The sequence below is a fragment of the Nicotiana tabacum genome, chromosome 24, assembly GCF_000715075.1.
Source record: "Nicotiana tabacum cultivar K326 chromosome 24, ASM71507v2, whole genome shotgun sequence".
NCBI lineage: Eukaryota > Viridiplantae > Streptophyta > Magnoliopsida > Solanales > Solanaceae > Nicotiana > Nicotiana tabacum.
In genome coordinates, this window is record NC_134103.1 from 66,999,199 (window position 1) to 67,013,023 (window position 13,825).

General features: G+C 34.1%; 1 protein-coding gene and 1 long non-coding RNA gene across 3 annotated transcripts; one reads left to right on the forward strand and one right to left on the reverse strand.

Moving 5' to 3' along the window:
• Positions 1–1,917: 1,917 nt before the first annotated feature.
• On the forward strand, positions 1,918–2,914 carry LOC107770225 (uncharacterized). The gene is made up of 2 exons (XR_001644565.2): positions 1,918–2,358; positions 2,470–2,914. It is a non-coding gene; the product is annotated as an uncharacterized LOC107770225 (long non-coding RNA).
• Positions 2,915–3,557: 643 nt separating this feature from the next.
• On the reverse strand, positions 3,558–10,864 carry LOC107770224 (NAP1-related protein 2). 2 transcript variants are annotated; one of them, XR_001644564.2, is made up of 10 exons: positions 10,653–10,864; positions 8,669–8,791; positions 8,530–8,580; positions 8,233–8,304; positions 8,010–8,123; positions 7,860–7,921; positions 6,001–6,123; positions 5,771–5,827; positions 5,649–5,681; positions 3,558–3,811 (listed from the first exon to the last, which is right to left on the reverse strand). XR_001644564.2 is itself a non-coding variant. In XM_016589503.2 (10 exons), exons 1-10 carry the CDS (start codon positions 10,764–10,766, stop codon positions 3,740–3,742), a joined length of 771 nt encoding a protein of 256 aa, XP_016444989.1. In that variant the 5' UTR covers positions 10,767–10,858; the 3' UTR covers positions 3,558–3,739. The 2 variants fall into 2 exon arrangements, 1 of the variants encoding a protein (XP_016444989.1); XM_016589503.2 differs by having other exon boundaries at positions 6,001–6,073; positions 10,653–10,858.
• Positions 10,865–13,825: the final 2,961 nt, after the last annotated feature.

The window sequence follows — 13,825 nt, forward strand, 5'->3', positions numbered from 1 at the left end:
CAAATGCTACCAAGTTATCGGTGAATGATAACTTGGTAGCATTTATATTAAGATGATGAAGATACATAGTAATTAGTGTATATATATATATATTTAAGATTGCTACTTCGCTTGTGCAGGTCCATCAATTGGATGGCAAGGGTGTGACAGTAAATTCAGTTTTTTTTTCTGCGTATATTGCTACTTTGCTTGTGCGGGATCCATCCCATTTATGATTAAAGAAGAATTTTCTACCGACCTATTATTTAGATGGCAAAGGGCGATAAAAGTAAATTTAATTTTTTTTCTACCTATATTGTTACTTCGCTCGTGCGGGCGGGGTCTATCCCATTTATAATTGAAGAAGAATTTTATGGCAACCTATGATTCAGTTTTATTTTTCCGCCTATATTGCTATTTTGCTCGTGCAGGATCCATCCCAATTATCATTGAAGAAGAATTTTTTGACATCCTATTAATTGGATGGCAAAGGGTGGTGAAAGTAAATTTAAATTTTTTTTTTACTGCCTATATTGCTACTTTGATCGTTCGAGGTCCATCCCATTTATGATTGGAGAAGAATTTTCTGTCAACCTATTAATTTGATGGCAAAAGGTGTGAAAGGGAATTTTGTTTTTTTTTTTTTTTGTGACCTATATTGCTACTTGTCCGTCCCATTTATGATTGAAGAAGAATTTTATGCTAACCTATTAATTGGATGGCAAAGGGTAGTGAAAGTAAATTCAATTTTTTTTGCTGCCTATATGCTACTTCGCTTGTGCGGGGTCTATTCTATTTATGGTTGAAGAAGAATTTTCTACCAACTTATTAATTGGATGACAAAGGGTGGTGAAAGTAAATTCAATTTTTTTGCACCTATATTGCTACTTCGCTTGTACGGGGTCCATCCCATCTATTACCGAAGAAGAATTTTTTGCCAACCTATTAATTGATGGCAAAGGGTGGTAAAAGTAAATTCAGTTCTTTTTCTGCATAGGCAAAAACAAACTAAATTTACTTTCACCACCACTTGCCATCCAATTAATAGGTTGGCAGAAAATTCTTTTTCAATCTTAAATGGGATAGACCCCACAAGCGGTTGTTTAATGCAAATATTCTCTGCAAGGGCTGTTTAATGTTAGTGAATATCCTCTCATTGAATGTTATACGATGGCACACCTTTGAATTTCTATCGTCAACTATGTTTCCTTGGAATCTGCTCGGTACCGGCCACACCCGTTGTATCGGCTGTTTCCCGACTCGTCCTTTGTCTATCTTCGGTTCCACGTGGTATGTTATCATTTGACCATCTGTTATCAACCGGTTTTACCCCATACAACATCAAAAGAAGAGTTTAATCCCTCCTTGTGGCAAAGGTTATTGTTTTCGGCAAAGGGCCAAATATACCCCTATACTTTCGAAAATGGTCTAAGAATACCCCTCGTTATACTATTGGGTTATCTATATTCCTGCAGTCATACTTTGGGTTCAAATATACCCCCCATTTAAACGGAGGGACACGTGTCATCGTCTCGTTGGTCAATTCTAAATATCTCCTATTTAATTAAAAAAACTCATTACACATACCCGAAAAATAATTTGTTTTTGTAAAAATTTGGGTTCAAAAATTTAGTTTTTTTCAGTTTTTACAAAAAAAAATATTATTTTTCGGGTATGGGTAATGGGTCTTTTTAATTAATTAGAAGATATTTAGAATTGACCAACAAGACGATGACACGTGTCCCTCCGTTTAAATGATGGGTATATTTGAACCCAAAGTATGACTGCAGGGTATAGATAATCCAATAATATAACGAGGGGTATTCTTAGACCATTTTAGAAAGTAAAGGTGCATATTTGGCTCTTTGCCGTATTATTTTTCCTTTGTTCTCTTGGAGCCTGGCTATAAAAAGGGAACGATCAAGTGAGAGGGTGTATAGATAAGAAAGGAAAGACCAACAATTAACGGCTTCCAAATTAGGATCAACTTAGACAAGGATGGCAAGCGCAGTTAGTATTCCCACAATTGATCTGTCAACTTTCTTCTTGAATGAAGAAGATCGAGAGGGCAAGAAGAAGGTCACTGACATAATCAAACAAGCCTGCTCTGAGTACGGCTTATTTCAAGTGGTAAACCATGGCGTACCCATAGATTTCATTCACCAAGCTATGGAGTTGTCGTTATTTTGTTGACAAGAATTCTTTGATCAACCATGGTGGATATTTTGTTGAGTTATCGTTACTTCCCAGGACCCTACTGTTTTGAGTCTCATATTTCAGGATGATGCTGGAGGTTTAGAAGTTCTCATTGATAGGGAATGGATACCTGTCACTCCAACTGAGGGTGCCTTGGTCTTCCATATAAGCGATGTTCTTCAGGTAACAAAGAAATTACTAATTAACAAGAGCTACAAAATGAAATGTTTTAGATTTGATTGTATTAATTTCATCCTTGCTAATTGCTTGAATGTATGCATGGCAAATTGGCAGGTGCTAACCAACGACAGATTTGTGAGCCCTTTCCACCAAGTGGTGAGGCCCAAGGGAAAAAGTCGTTACGTTTTTGTATTTTTCTACAATTTGAATGGAGATAAATGGGTTGAACCATTGCCACAATTTAGTAAAGAAATCGGGGAGCCTCCAAAATATAGGAGATTCCAATATAAGGATTACTTTGGTGTGAGAGTAAAAGAGAAGTTGAATCCTCCAGCCAGGCACGAAGACAATACAACATTAATCACCTTTGCCTCTGCGACTTAGAGACAATTGAACTACTGCATTTTGCTTGATTTTCTATGTTGTATCTTGAGTATAATAACGTCGTGAGTGAGTTTATATTTGCAAAGGATATCCAGTCCAATCCATGCTTGGGTTAAATGTATATTTGCCAAAAACTTTCTATTCGTATTTTCAAACTCACAGACGAAGTGGTGAAGCATATATAGCGATGCCCCTAGCAAAATGGGGAGCTCCCTAAAAGCAATGTCATCTTCTTCAGTTAGTATAGAATAGATTTCGTAACCAAAACTCCAGTAATCGATTCAACCTAATAAACGAGCACTTTCTTCCAGACTTCTCTTGATTATTAACCATAAATAAATGTCATAAAATAACCCCCTCCTTAATTGAATACCTCATTATATGTTCCAAAATCACTAGAAACTGAAAGCTTCTGCTTTAAATTAAACAAGCTTCCGAGAATCTCCAGTATCGGTAATTCCGTTCTTATGCAACATTCATCGCCTGTTTACGCACATCAAAAGACCCTGATTATTCGATCATTGAAGATGAGAACTAAAAAGATGTGGTGTTCTATAAAAGCGCATAAGTTAGGAAACGAGCACTGTGGAGGCTTTTTCCAGATAGAAAGACAAAATCTCTACTTCACTATTTAAGCTATTAGTGAGCATATAATATATATAATCCATGATCATAACTCCATAACCTAACATTATCAGTATTTGCCAGACTAACACTTAATTAATCAAACTAGAAGTGTCATAAAATCACGCGCTTTCCTTTTTTTCCCTTTGGGAGGGAGGGTGGAGGGGGGAGCAAGCCAGCCTAATGAAATAACATTTTTGAACCTCCGGAATTGGATATTTTGCTTATAAGTTAAAACCATACAAGAAGAGAAAAGGTATAGTCACCACAGTTATTCTGTTCTTTGGCAACACTCAAAGCCTCTTTACAGACATTAAACCCTGATGATTAAAACCATTGAAGACGAGATCCCAAAGTACGAGGCGATTATCTGCCTTCATTCTTCATCACCATCCTCATCCTCCTCCTCTTCTTCCTCTTCGTCTTCAGAGCCTTCACTGTCCTTTCCCTGCATTAGCATTCAAGTCAAATCAACCAATTCAACAATTTGACCAGAGAACATTTATCTGCAATCTTAATAACATCAGGAAGACTTAAAGCCAGTTTTACAATTTTAAGCCATTAATGACTCTTTCTGCTCTTGACAAGAGCCCTCAAGAACCATTAAACACAGGTCTTTTCACCTGATATAATCAACAACAGGAAAGTAATCAAGAAGTGATTTGTGCCCACATTCCCGAAAATCTACAGTGCACAACATATCAATACGATAGTATCAGAATATTGTTCCTCTGCCAAAAAGAATGGCGCACATCATAATGATACTTCTCTACCAATGACCCTATGAGCAATTCAACAGTAACTTATCAAGGATCAAAGAACACCAGAGGTTTGAAAATTATCCATCCATCTGAATTCACTTCTAAGCTGTCCTGACCAATATTGGACCATATACACTATGGTCTAACCAAGGAAAGAGAAGATAAAGTGAGGGGAATTACATGTATACTTCCCCCAAGTTTTAAAAAATTACCCTTCTACTCATGTTTGACAAAACTGGAAAAAGAAAAGGTAAAAGATATTATTTCTTCCTTAGTCGAATTTGGGAGAGGTTGGAAATATTGTATCCACTCTACTTTTATTTCCTAATCAATGAAGGGTAACAACACTGAGCGGTCCTGCTACCCATCCCTCATTCTAAACAAATAGCTTGTAGCTTCCGACAGAGACCTATATCCTACGCCCAAGAACAAAATAAGAATGCGGAGTCTCCATCGAAATAAAGATTTGTTCAATGCTAGAAGGTAACCTGGTCTTTTTAAACGTAACAATAACGACTCACCTACCCTGCCCAAAACTTAAACCTACTATTTTCTCTCTTTACGATGTTCTAAAGGCGGCTGCATTCTAACCTTCTGGACTTGATATCAGACTCATTTTGCAAAGAGCAAAGATACAAAAGCACTGCCGTCAACCCCTTGCCTTTCACCCTCTGGTGTCTTATATTTTTCAGGTCCCCTTTCTTTACTTTTGACTTGAAATAAGACCAATAAAGGTTTGTGGAAAGCATAGTAAATGAATCTTCTGAGGCTCACAACCGAGCTGAAAACTGATCAGAAATAATGTAAAAAATGTAGCATGAGCATTAAAAGAAGAGAAGGAAACTACCACAACAAAGATATGGGAGGTTGCAGATCTTAGGATTTTAGAGCCTCCACGGAATAATCAGACTATGCTTACAATTTATGCTTCTATGAAGACAAATAAAATGAGGAAAATTCTTGAAAAGCTCAAAAGGCCTCTAATCTCAAGAGCAAGCTCTGTTGCTATTGTATTGACATAGTAAGTAGGGAGAGACAAAAGGACAAAGGAAGTTATACATGGAAAATAGTTTTTCACCAAAAAGTGCTTAAGGTAGGAGTAAGAAAACGCTTAGTAAGCACTCAATCTAATGCCATCATTACAGCAAGCTTTACTCAACAGTTTACTTATGCAACAAAAAATCACCCAAGGTAGCAACCAAAACCATACACTTGAATTCTAGTGATAAGGTAGTTACAACCTCAAGCTCCACTCAACTCCAGAGTTTTCTTCAACCCTCAATGACCCTTTCTTACTTACGATCTTTGACCTTGGGAAGTACCTTCTTATGAAGCTGATATATCAAGAAGAATGTTCGACATCATTTACAAGAAAGGACAGATATAATGCAAGAGTTTAATAAGGAAATGAAATATTCTTAGAAAAATGTATGCCCAAAGAGAAACACACAAACAGTCACAAAAAACTAAGTATTCATGTACTTATCCATGATACAGATATGACACTAACGAAGTGATTTTTACCTCGTCACCATCAAAATCTTCTTCATCAGGCTCCTGTGGTATAATATGCATAGATGATGTTATCAAAAGCAATTCATGACTAAATTTTTATTAAATAAAATAAGGACTCGAATGGAACTAACATTGTTAAAATAGGTGAGCGGGTTCGGCCACAAGTCATCCTTAATTATGTCAGCGACCTGCAAAAGCGACAAAGGTACAAAGTGTCAAAATGAAAATCTTTCAGCAGAAATTTTACCTCAGTCTCTACCAAATTAGCACTGTTAACCCTACCTCCCCCCTAAAAAAGAAAATGGAAAATTGGAAAGAAAAAATCATCAGGAAGAAATCTGCAGAAGATATAAACATATACCTCATCCTGAATCTCTAGAGCCTCATCCTCATCCTCATCTTTTTGATTGACTTCACTGAACCATGTAAAGAAGCTGCATAGAAAACCCGAAGAGGGGAAGCAACTGAGCAAGGATGACCAGACCTATCACATTGCAATGTTTATCAAGAAAGTGCTAGAACATAAACTACAGAAAATAAGGCCAGTGAGGACATAGTACTGCTACAGTAATTTTAAAGCTGCAACAACAACAACAAAAAACCCAGTGAAATCCCATAAATGGGGTATGGGGAGGGTAGTGTGTACGCGGACCTTACCCCTACCTTATAAAGATAGAGAGGTTGTTTCCGATAGACCCTCGGCTCATGGAACAGTAGAGATAAGATAAAGCAACCAAGTAGTAAACAAAGGTGACAACAATGTATTATGGTGACGAGCGTGAATGACACAACAACACCAACCACAACAACAACAAACACATGTAATAATAAAGAACCATGACTAAGATAATACAAAAATAGTCTTAGTACTACTGGTAAGCCTAGGAGGAACATACTACTAACTGTCAACCTGCAACCCTAATCCTCGACCTCCACACCTTCCTATCGTGGGTCATATCCTCGATAAGCTGAAGCAATGACATGTCCTGCTTAATAACCTCTCCCCAATACTTCTTAGGCCCGCCCCTTCCCCTCCGCAGACCCGCCATGGACAACCCCTCACACCTCCTGACCGGTGCATCTATGTCTCTCCTCTTCACATGCCCGAACCATCTCATCCTAGATTCCCTCAACTTGTCCTCCACAGATGTCACTCCTACCTTGTCCCTAATAACTTCATTCTTAATCATGTCCTTCCTGGTATGCTCACACATCCATCTCAACATCCTCATTTCAGCTACTTTCATCTTCTGAACATGGGATTTCTTGACAGGCCAGCATTCAGCCCCATACAACATAGCCGGTCTGACCACCACTCTATAGAACTTGCCCTTAAGTCCAGGTGGCACATTCTTATCACACAAAACCCATGAGGCGAGCCTCCATCTCATCCACCAAGCCCCAATACGAAGAGTAATTTCATAGCTGCATTAACCAAAATTACCGGCATGATTTCTAAAGAATCTCGGCTTCTGTTCTCATTATGATGACCAAGCTCAGTCTCACCATTAACCAAAAACCAGCAATTTTGAAGCAAAACAATCCAGTTACCAATATTGTCTATGATGAATTGGGTATGCTATTCGAAAGGCACTACAATAGACCAATTATACGCCCCATAAGTGATAGTCTGCATCGACAAACACTCAAGCATTAAGGGGTCGTTTGGTTGATGGTTTGGAATAAATAATACCAGCATAAAATCCCGCATAAGATAATACAGTGTTTGGTTGGCCGCATAAGCAAAAATAATCGCCGCGTAACTAATATAGTGTTTGGTTGGAGGTATTAGATAATATTTGCATTAAACTATGCGGGAATCTATGTAATATTTTATGCAACATTAAATTTGAAATTAGAATGTGTATTAGCGATATAGGGTTTAAACTATTTAAAGACAAAAAACTCCCCTTTTAAAATAAGTGATTTATGTTTAACAATGTCCTCATCATTAATCAATACATAACAATCCCCTCATTATTAATCCCCACAAAAACAATTCATACATTATAATCCCCTTATAACTAGTATGTGAACCAAACACCTCTGACATATCATCAACAAAGTTTGACATGAGCAAGCCTACCATCAGACATTAGGCAAACCAAGGTTCCCGGCGATATAACAGTGAATTAAGTTGAGTCTTAGCATAAAATCAATAAATAGCCAAATTTGATTAAATTTAGATTATATAGAAATGCTAAAAATAAGTAAACTCACCTTTCCTCAGCATGAGATCGCTTGTTTCCTTTCTTCTCATGTGCAACTCCATTAGGAATGCCCTTCAAAGAGTCGACCAACATAATTAATATGACGAGATATAGAATGTACAGAACATGTCACATCTCAAGCTGCAAAATGGAAACTTACCATGCCTTCTTTCCATTTTATTGTTGTAGCAGAAATCTTTGTGGGTCCATCTTCAAGGAAGGTATAGGTCTTTGAGAGCTTTGTATTTTCAAAATAAGGATTCGCATTGAAGTTCTGTCAAAAAAAGGAGATCAACATTCTGAATTTCCCAAATAAAAAGAAGAAAAAGAAAAAAGCAACATATACCGATGTACATTAATTTCATGTGGGGGAGGAAACTTACAAAGGTTATCGAGTAGCCCGACTTCACATCTTTAGAGTCTTCAACTTCAATTGAACTTAGAAACTTGAAGATCTAGCATGGTATAAGGCAGTTACATTTTGAGATGCAGAACTCAAGAAGCATTTAAAGGATAAATCAAATTTTTATTGTAGAAGACAGCCTCATTGCTAATTCAGCATTGACTCATTAAAAGTAATAACAAGTTCAGCATTGATAAAACTTGGCCAAATCAATAGCAGTAGAGTTGGTAATAATCCAGTTTAATATAGTGTTATAAGCAACAGATTAGAACCAAACCTTTTGGTCTTCTTCAGCTAGAAGTTCACCTAGGACAGGATGACTCAAAAACTGCAAGTAAATGAGACAAGTCAATAAGATGAGAAGCACTTCAGAATTTAAACAACTTAGAGAGGAGTATCAGGATAGGATCACCAACAGCAGTCAACCAGAAGTCCGGGATAGCTTTAATGATGTCGTTTCGTTTATCATAGACAGGCTTGCGGATCTCATTGTACTTCTGTTCCACTTCCAATACTTTATCACTTGCTTCCTCATTGATCTGCTAGGTAAATTTAAATGCTCATTAGTTAACATGTAAGACCAATTAAACAAAAGAAATCTAGCAATCAACTCTTAGTTATTTTTCCATAGCTAAAAAAAATAATCTTTGTTTCACCTAAATTAGATTATACCCTGACGACCAGCTTATGTTGTGAGCACAGTAGCAAAACAGCCCATATTCTCGTACTTTTAATGATGTTCCAAAAAATCATGGAGTCGAACTATATGCTATAGATACTACCACATGCATTCAAAGAAGGGAAGCTTACGAAGCAAGGTTCTCAGCTATCACACACTTTTTCTTTGTCATCTTGCGTATAAAGGAAGATCTAAGAGTGCCACCAATATAGAAATTGTCCCAGTTCTCTATGTTCTTTTCATTATTTTGGTTTAGATTGGTGGTGCTTTTAGAAATATGCTCCAACGGTGTTTTCCAGATTGAACTTTGGCGGACGAAAGATGGATTACTAGATTATTCCTCCAATGAGTTCTCCTAAATCTTCTTTTTAATGAAAAGGTAAAGGATTTATATAAAAAAGTTGAGGCGCGTCACCGGCGGAGCAGGTGACATTTTTAATGTCAAACGACAAAATGATGCATTAGAATAATGAAACTTAACTCAAAAGGGAAAAAAAACAGAAATGTAAATTGGAACCCACAGATGCAAACTAGTTGTTATTCTCATTAAACTTAGAAGCCAATTTTTTTCTTTTTTTATAACGGTCCAGTTTATGCGCACCTCGACTATTCCATCGGGTACCTGCTACCTCCCAGTACCGAGTAATCTTCCCACCAAGACTTAAGCAGATGGGAAGAAAGCACCTATATGTTTTTGTCTCTGCTGGTTTTCCAAGGTTTGTATCTACTTCACTGACCACTAGGTCAACTCTCTTGGATGCAACTTAGAAGCCAAATTTGGGCCTTTCTTCCACCACAGAAATAAAGACAAGGATCACCAATCTTGTAAATACTTACTGCTAAAACAGGAACTAAAACATACGATGCCGCATAACATATCCAAAAAGAAAAGAAAAAGGACAACATGCCCCAAATCACAAAAATTAATGAAGACAATCCTTTTTTTTCCTCTATACGAGTTTCACACGTTGTAACTCAGATATTATCTTGCCAATCTAAACCTCAAGGTTATTCCTCTCGCGTAGCTTATGTCGTTGTCGAGCATGAGTTGTTTGCAAGGAAGAAAAAATACATAAACAAGGTTACACTCACTTTTCGTTCAAGCTAAGCATTTTACCATTACTTCAACAAAAAGACGACACTTTGCGTCCACAATAAGAGGATGCCACGATATCTTATTTCACTGTTACAGACTCACCAATTTGCAAAACTTAGGGCCAATACGAAGAGGCATATAATGCAAAAATTAAATTTACACACCAATTCGCAAAAATTGGGACCAATAAGGGGAGGCATATATTGCAAAAATTAAATCTTCCCAGGTTTCAATATACAAATAAGGGGAAAACCCAGATAATAATATATCAACACACGCAAAGAAATAAATTCCATGCCACTGCAACAACCTTCCACTTACAAAATCCGCTTCAAAATGCCAAATTGGATGAATCACACCCTATTTAGAAGCTGGTACCACCAAATTCTCTATTAGAAACATCAAAGGTCCTCTTTTTCACTCAAATTAATTCTTTAAAAAAAGAGTATATGTTACTAATACTCCATAAGCACTAACTCAAAAATTGTTATAAAGTAGTAGATGCAGTGTACTCCGAACACACTTAAGATCTTGGATTATAAACACAAAGGGGGTAAAATATTTCCTTTTTACCTCAAAATTTAATTTAAAAAAATCATATTTAGGAAGAAATGGATTACTTTACCTTCTCAAGCTCGTCTTGTATTTCTTGCAATTTTTCAATGGAAAAAACAAGCTCACCATCAATGGTGTTGTTCTCTTCATCTACTTTTTGCTTCTTCCCTTTGTCAGCACCCATCTTTTTCTCTTCTCTGGAAAAAACAGGCAACAGAGCTTGCAAGTGCTCTTTGTTGGAGTGGTACTGCCTTAAACCCTAAACACGCCTAAACCCATGGGTTTTATATGTGGTGAAAGTGGAACAGTGCACGTGTGACTTTTGTACATGGGTCACAACATATAATGGTTTAGGGTTTTTACGAAAATATAGTAACAGTAACTCTCGCATACTTATATAACTATATATGTTCTCTATAAAGTCACTTTATTATAATATTTAAAAATAATATTCAGAACAAACAAATTATTGTATAAGGAAATAACACAATATAGGTTTAAGGAAACTTTGGTCCTAACTTTATCTAATTTTCTCGATTCAAATTCAATTCAATAAAATAAAAAAACGCATAAATATAAATTAATAAAATCAAGTAAACGTCTACGCCCCTTTCACTCAAACACGTTGTATTTAAATCGTAGTCATAAGCAAATTGCCACTTACTAATATTTGTAATAAGAGTAATTTTAAGAAGGAAAATACACCCCCTTCGTCAACAAAAAAAAAAAAATTCAATACTGGAATTGACATCTTATTCGAATAATTTTAGTCATAAGAATAAGATCTTTTGAACGATAAAAAGAACACTCAACAAAGTATGAAATAAGTCAATGAACTAATATGAATAAACCCCTTGCCCAGGTTGCCTATTGTTAATACTCAATTCTCTCTCTTAAAATCATATTCAACTTCTTTTGGCTATGCATATTTTATAATACAGACATAACTTTATATAACATATTCTGTATATAACAATCATTCACTATAAAAGTCATATTTTTTCGAAACCGATTTTTATATTATATTATAATATATATCCTGTATAACATCACTTCACTATAGCAATCAAAAAATATCGGAACAAATGAAACTGTATAGAGAGATTTGATTGTACTAGTCTTAAAATACGTGTGATGCACGTGTACCTATGTTAATGTATATAAAGATTTAAAAATATATATATAAATATTATTAATAATATTATTAAGTAATAAAATAAAATTTAAAAAATTAAAATTCTTGAAAATAAGAATATTTGGTGCTATCTAGTCAACAAAGCAGAGAATGGCTTAGCAAATCATGAAAATGACCAAGATAGTGGTGAAAGCTCAGTGATTTTTTATGTATCCCTTTCTTTTGTTTTAGTTTCTTATCAACATGATCTTCTAGATACCATGTATTCTAGACAAGTTAACAAAAAATAAAAAAGAATTAGCGACGGATAAGTTATGTAGTTTAAACAATAAAAATTCATCATAAATCCTATTAAGTGACGAATTAGCGAGAGATATTAACGATTGCTATATTTTCCAACAATAATTACTATCTCAAAATATAATGGTAGATAATTTTTGTAGCAATACTTGCCGTAGTAAGTTTTAGAAAATAGAAAAAAAATAGATTCAATACCTAAGCTTATAAAAAAAAATACTTATGTTTTAAATTTTAAGAACACAAATCGTTCATATAAACGAAAAATAAAGAGGCAAATTAGTTTGTATGAAGAAAATACAATGACAAAGAAAAAAGAATTGCTTCATAGTTCATACATATTGAGAGTGGTTTTCAAATATTACACAATTGATGAAGAGAAAATACTACATTTGTTCAATTAGTACATTTTTCAAATATTATTACCAAAACAAAAAGAGAAAATATTATACGAATATGAAAAGATGTCAAATATTAATGATATGAACATGTGGAAATGGTATATTCATACTTGACTTCAGAGTCATTTATTATCGGTAATTGATACGTTTTTGAAAGTCTAACACAATTTTAGAGATGTTATGTCATTGGATTTGTTGGAGAAATTTTTATATGTTTATTCCTTATTCACATAACTTTTTTAATCCTAAATAATAGGTATTCGTACATAGTTCAAATATTGAATAATTTAATAAGTAAAATTTTAATAGATCTCAATGTTTTAAATAGTATGAAAGTAGCTTAAATTATAATTTTGTCTAATATAAAATAGATTTTAAAGAATAAAAAAGATGAACGATATATAGATTCATGTGGTTCATTATTATAATACGTTTGCATTAAATATATGATTTTGTGGGGTTTTCTATTTTTTAGCAATTCATATAAGGTAAGGTTCACACATTAGTTCATAAATATTAGGAATTATTATAGAACTCAAATAAGAAAAAATTAATAACTAAAATTTAGTTGATTTATAACTAAGCATCAGAAAAATAGCTAAATTATAATTTTGTTCAATGTAAAACCTGTTTTAAAAGGGTAAAAAGACGAATAATATTTATCAAAGGATCTTTGTGCTTTTAATATAGCATAGATAAATATATATAAATAAGTAGATTTATGAACATTCGTATTGAACATGTTTTCCGTTTAAGTCATTAGAATAGCTAGAAAATAATAGTTGTAACGTATTAATTAACTGCGGATAATTTAAAATTTTAAAACATAACTTAGTATAAAATGACATTCATAGTTACATTTTATTATTATTTTGCTAGATACATACATGTTATATGGTTGAATCTCATTTAATTATTCTTTTATAAACATTGCTCTTACTTCATGTATTAAATTAATATATGAAAACTAATCGCTAGCATAATTAAAATATCAAGTTGATTTTGTGTTGCAATTTATACTATTATGACCTTTCGTTTGTAAACTCACAAAAGGATATGAAATAATTAAAAATGACACGAATATATATTAATTATTCTTTTATAAACATTGCTCTTACTTCATGTATTAAATTAATATATGAAAACTAATCGCTAGCATAATTAAAATATCAAGTTGATTTTGTGTTGCAATTTATACTATTATGACCTTTCGTTTGTAAACTCACAAAAGGATATGAAATAATTAAAAATGACACGAATATATATTAATTACATACATATATATACATACATACATATATATATATATATATATATATATATATATATATATATATATATATATAGCACGAATGCCCTTAGTGAAATGTCGTTCGCCTTTTTTACCCTTAAAAATATATTTTACATTAG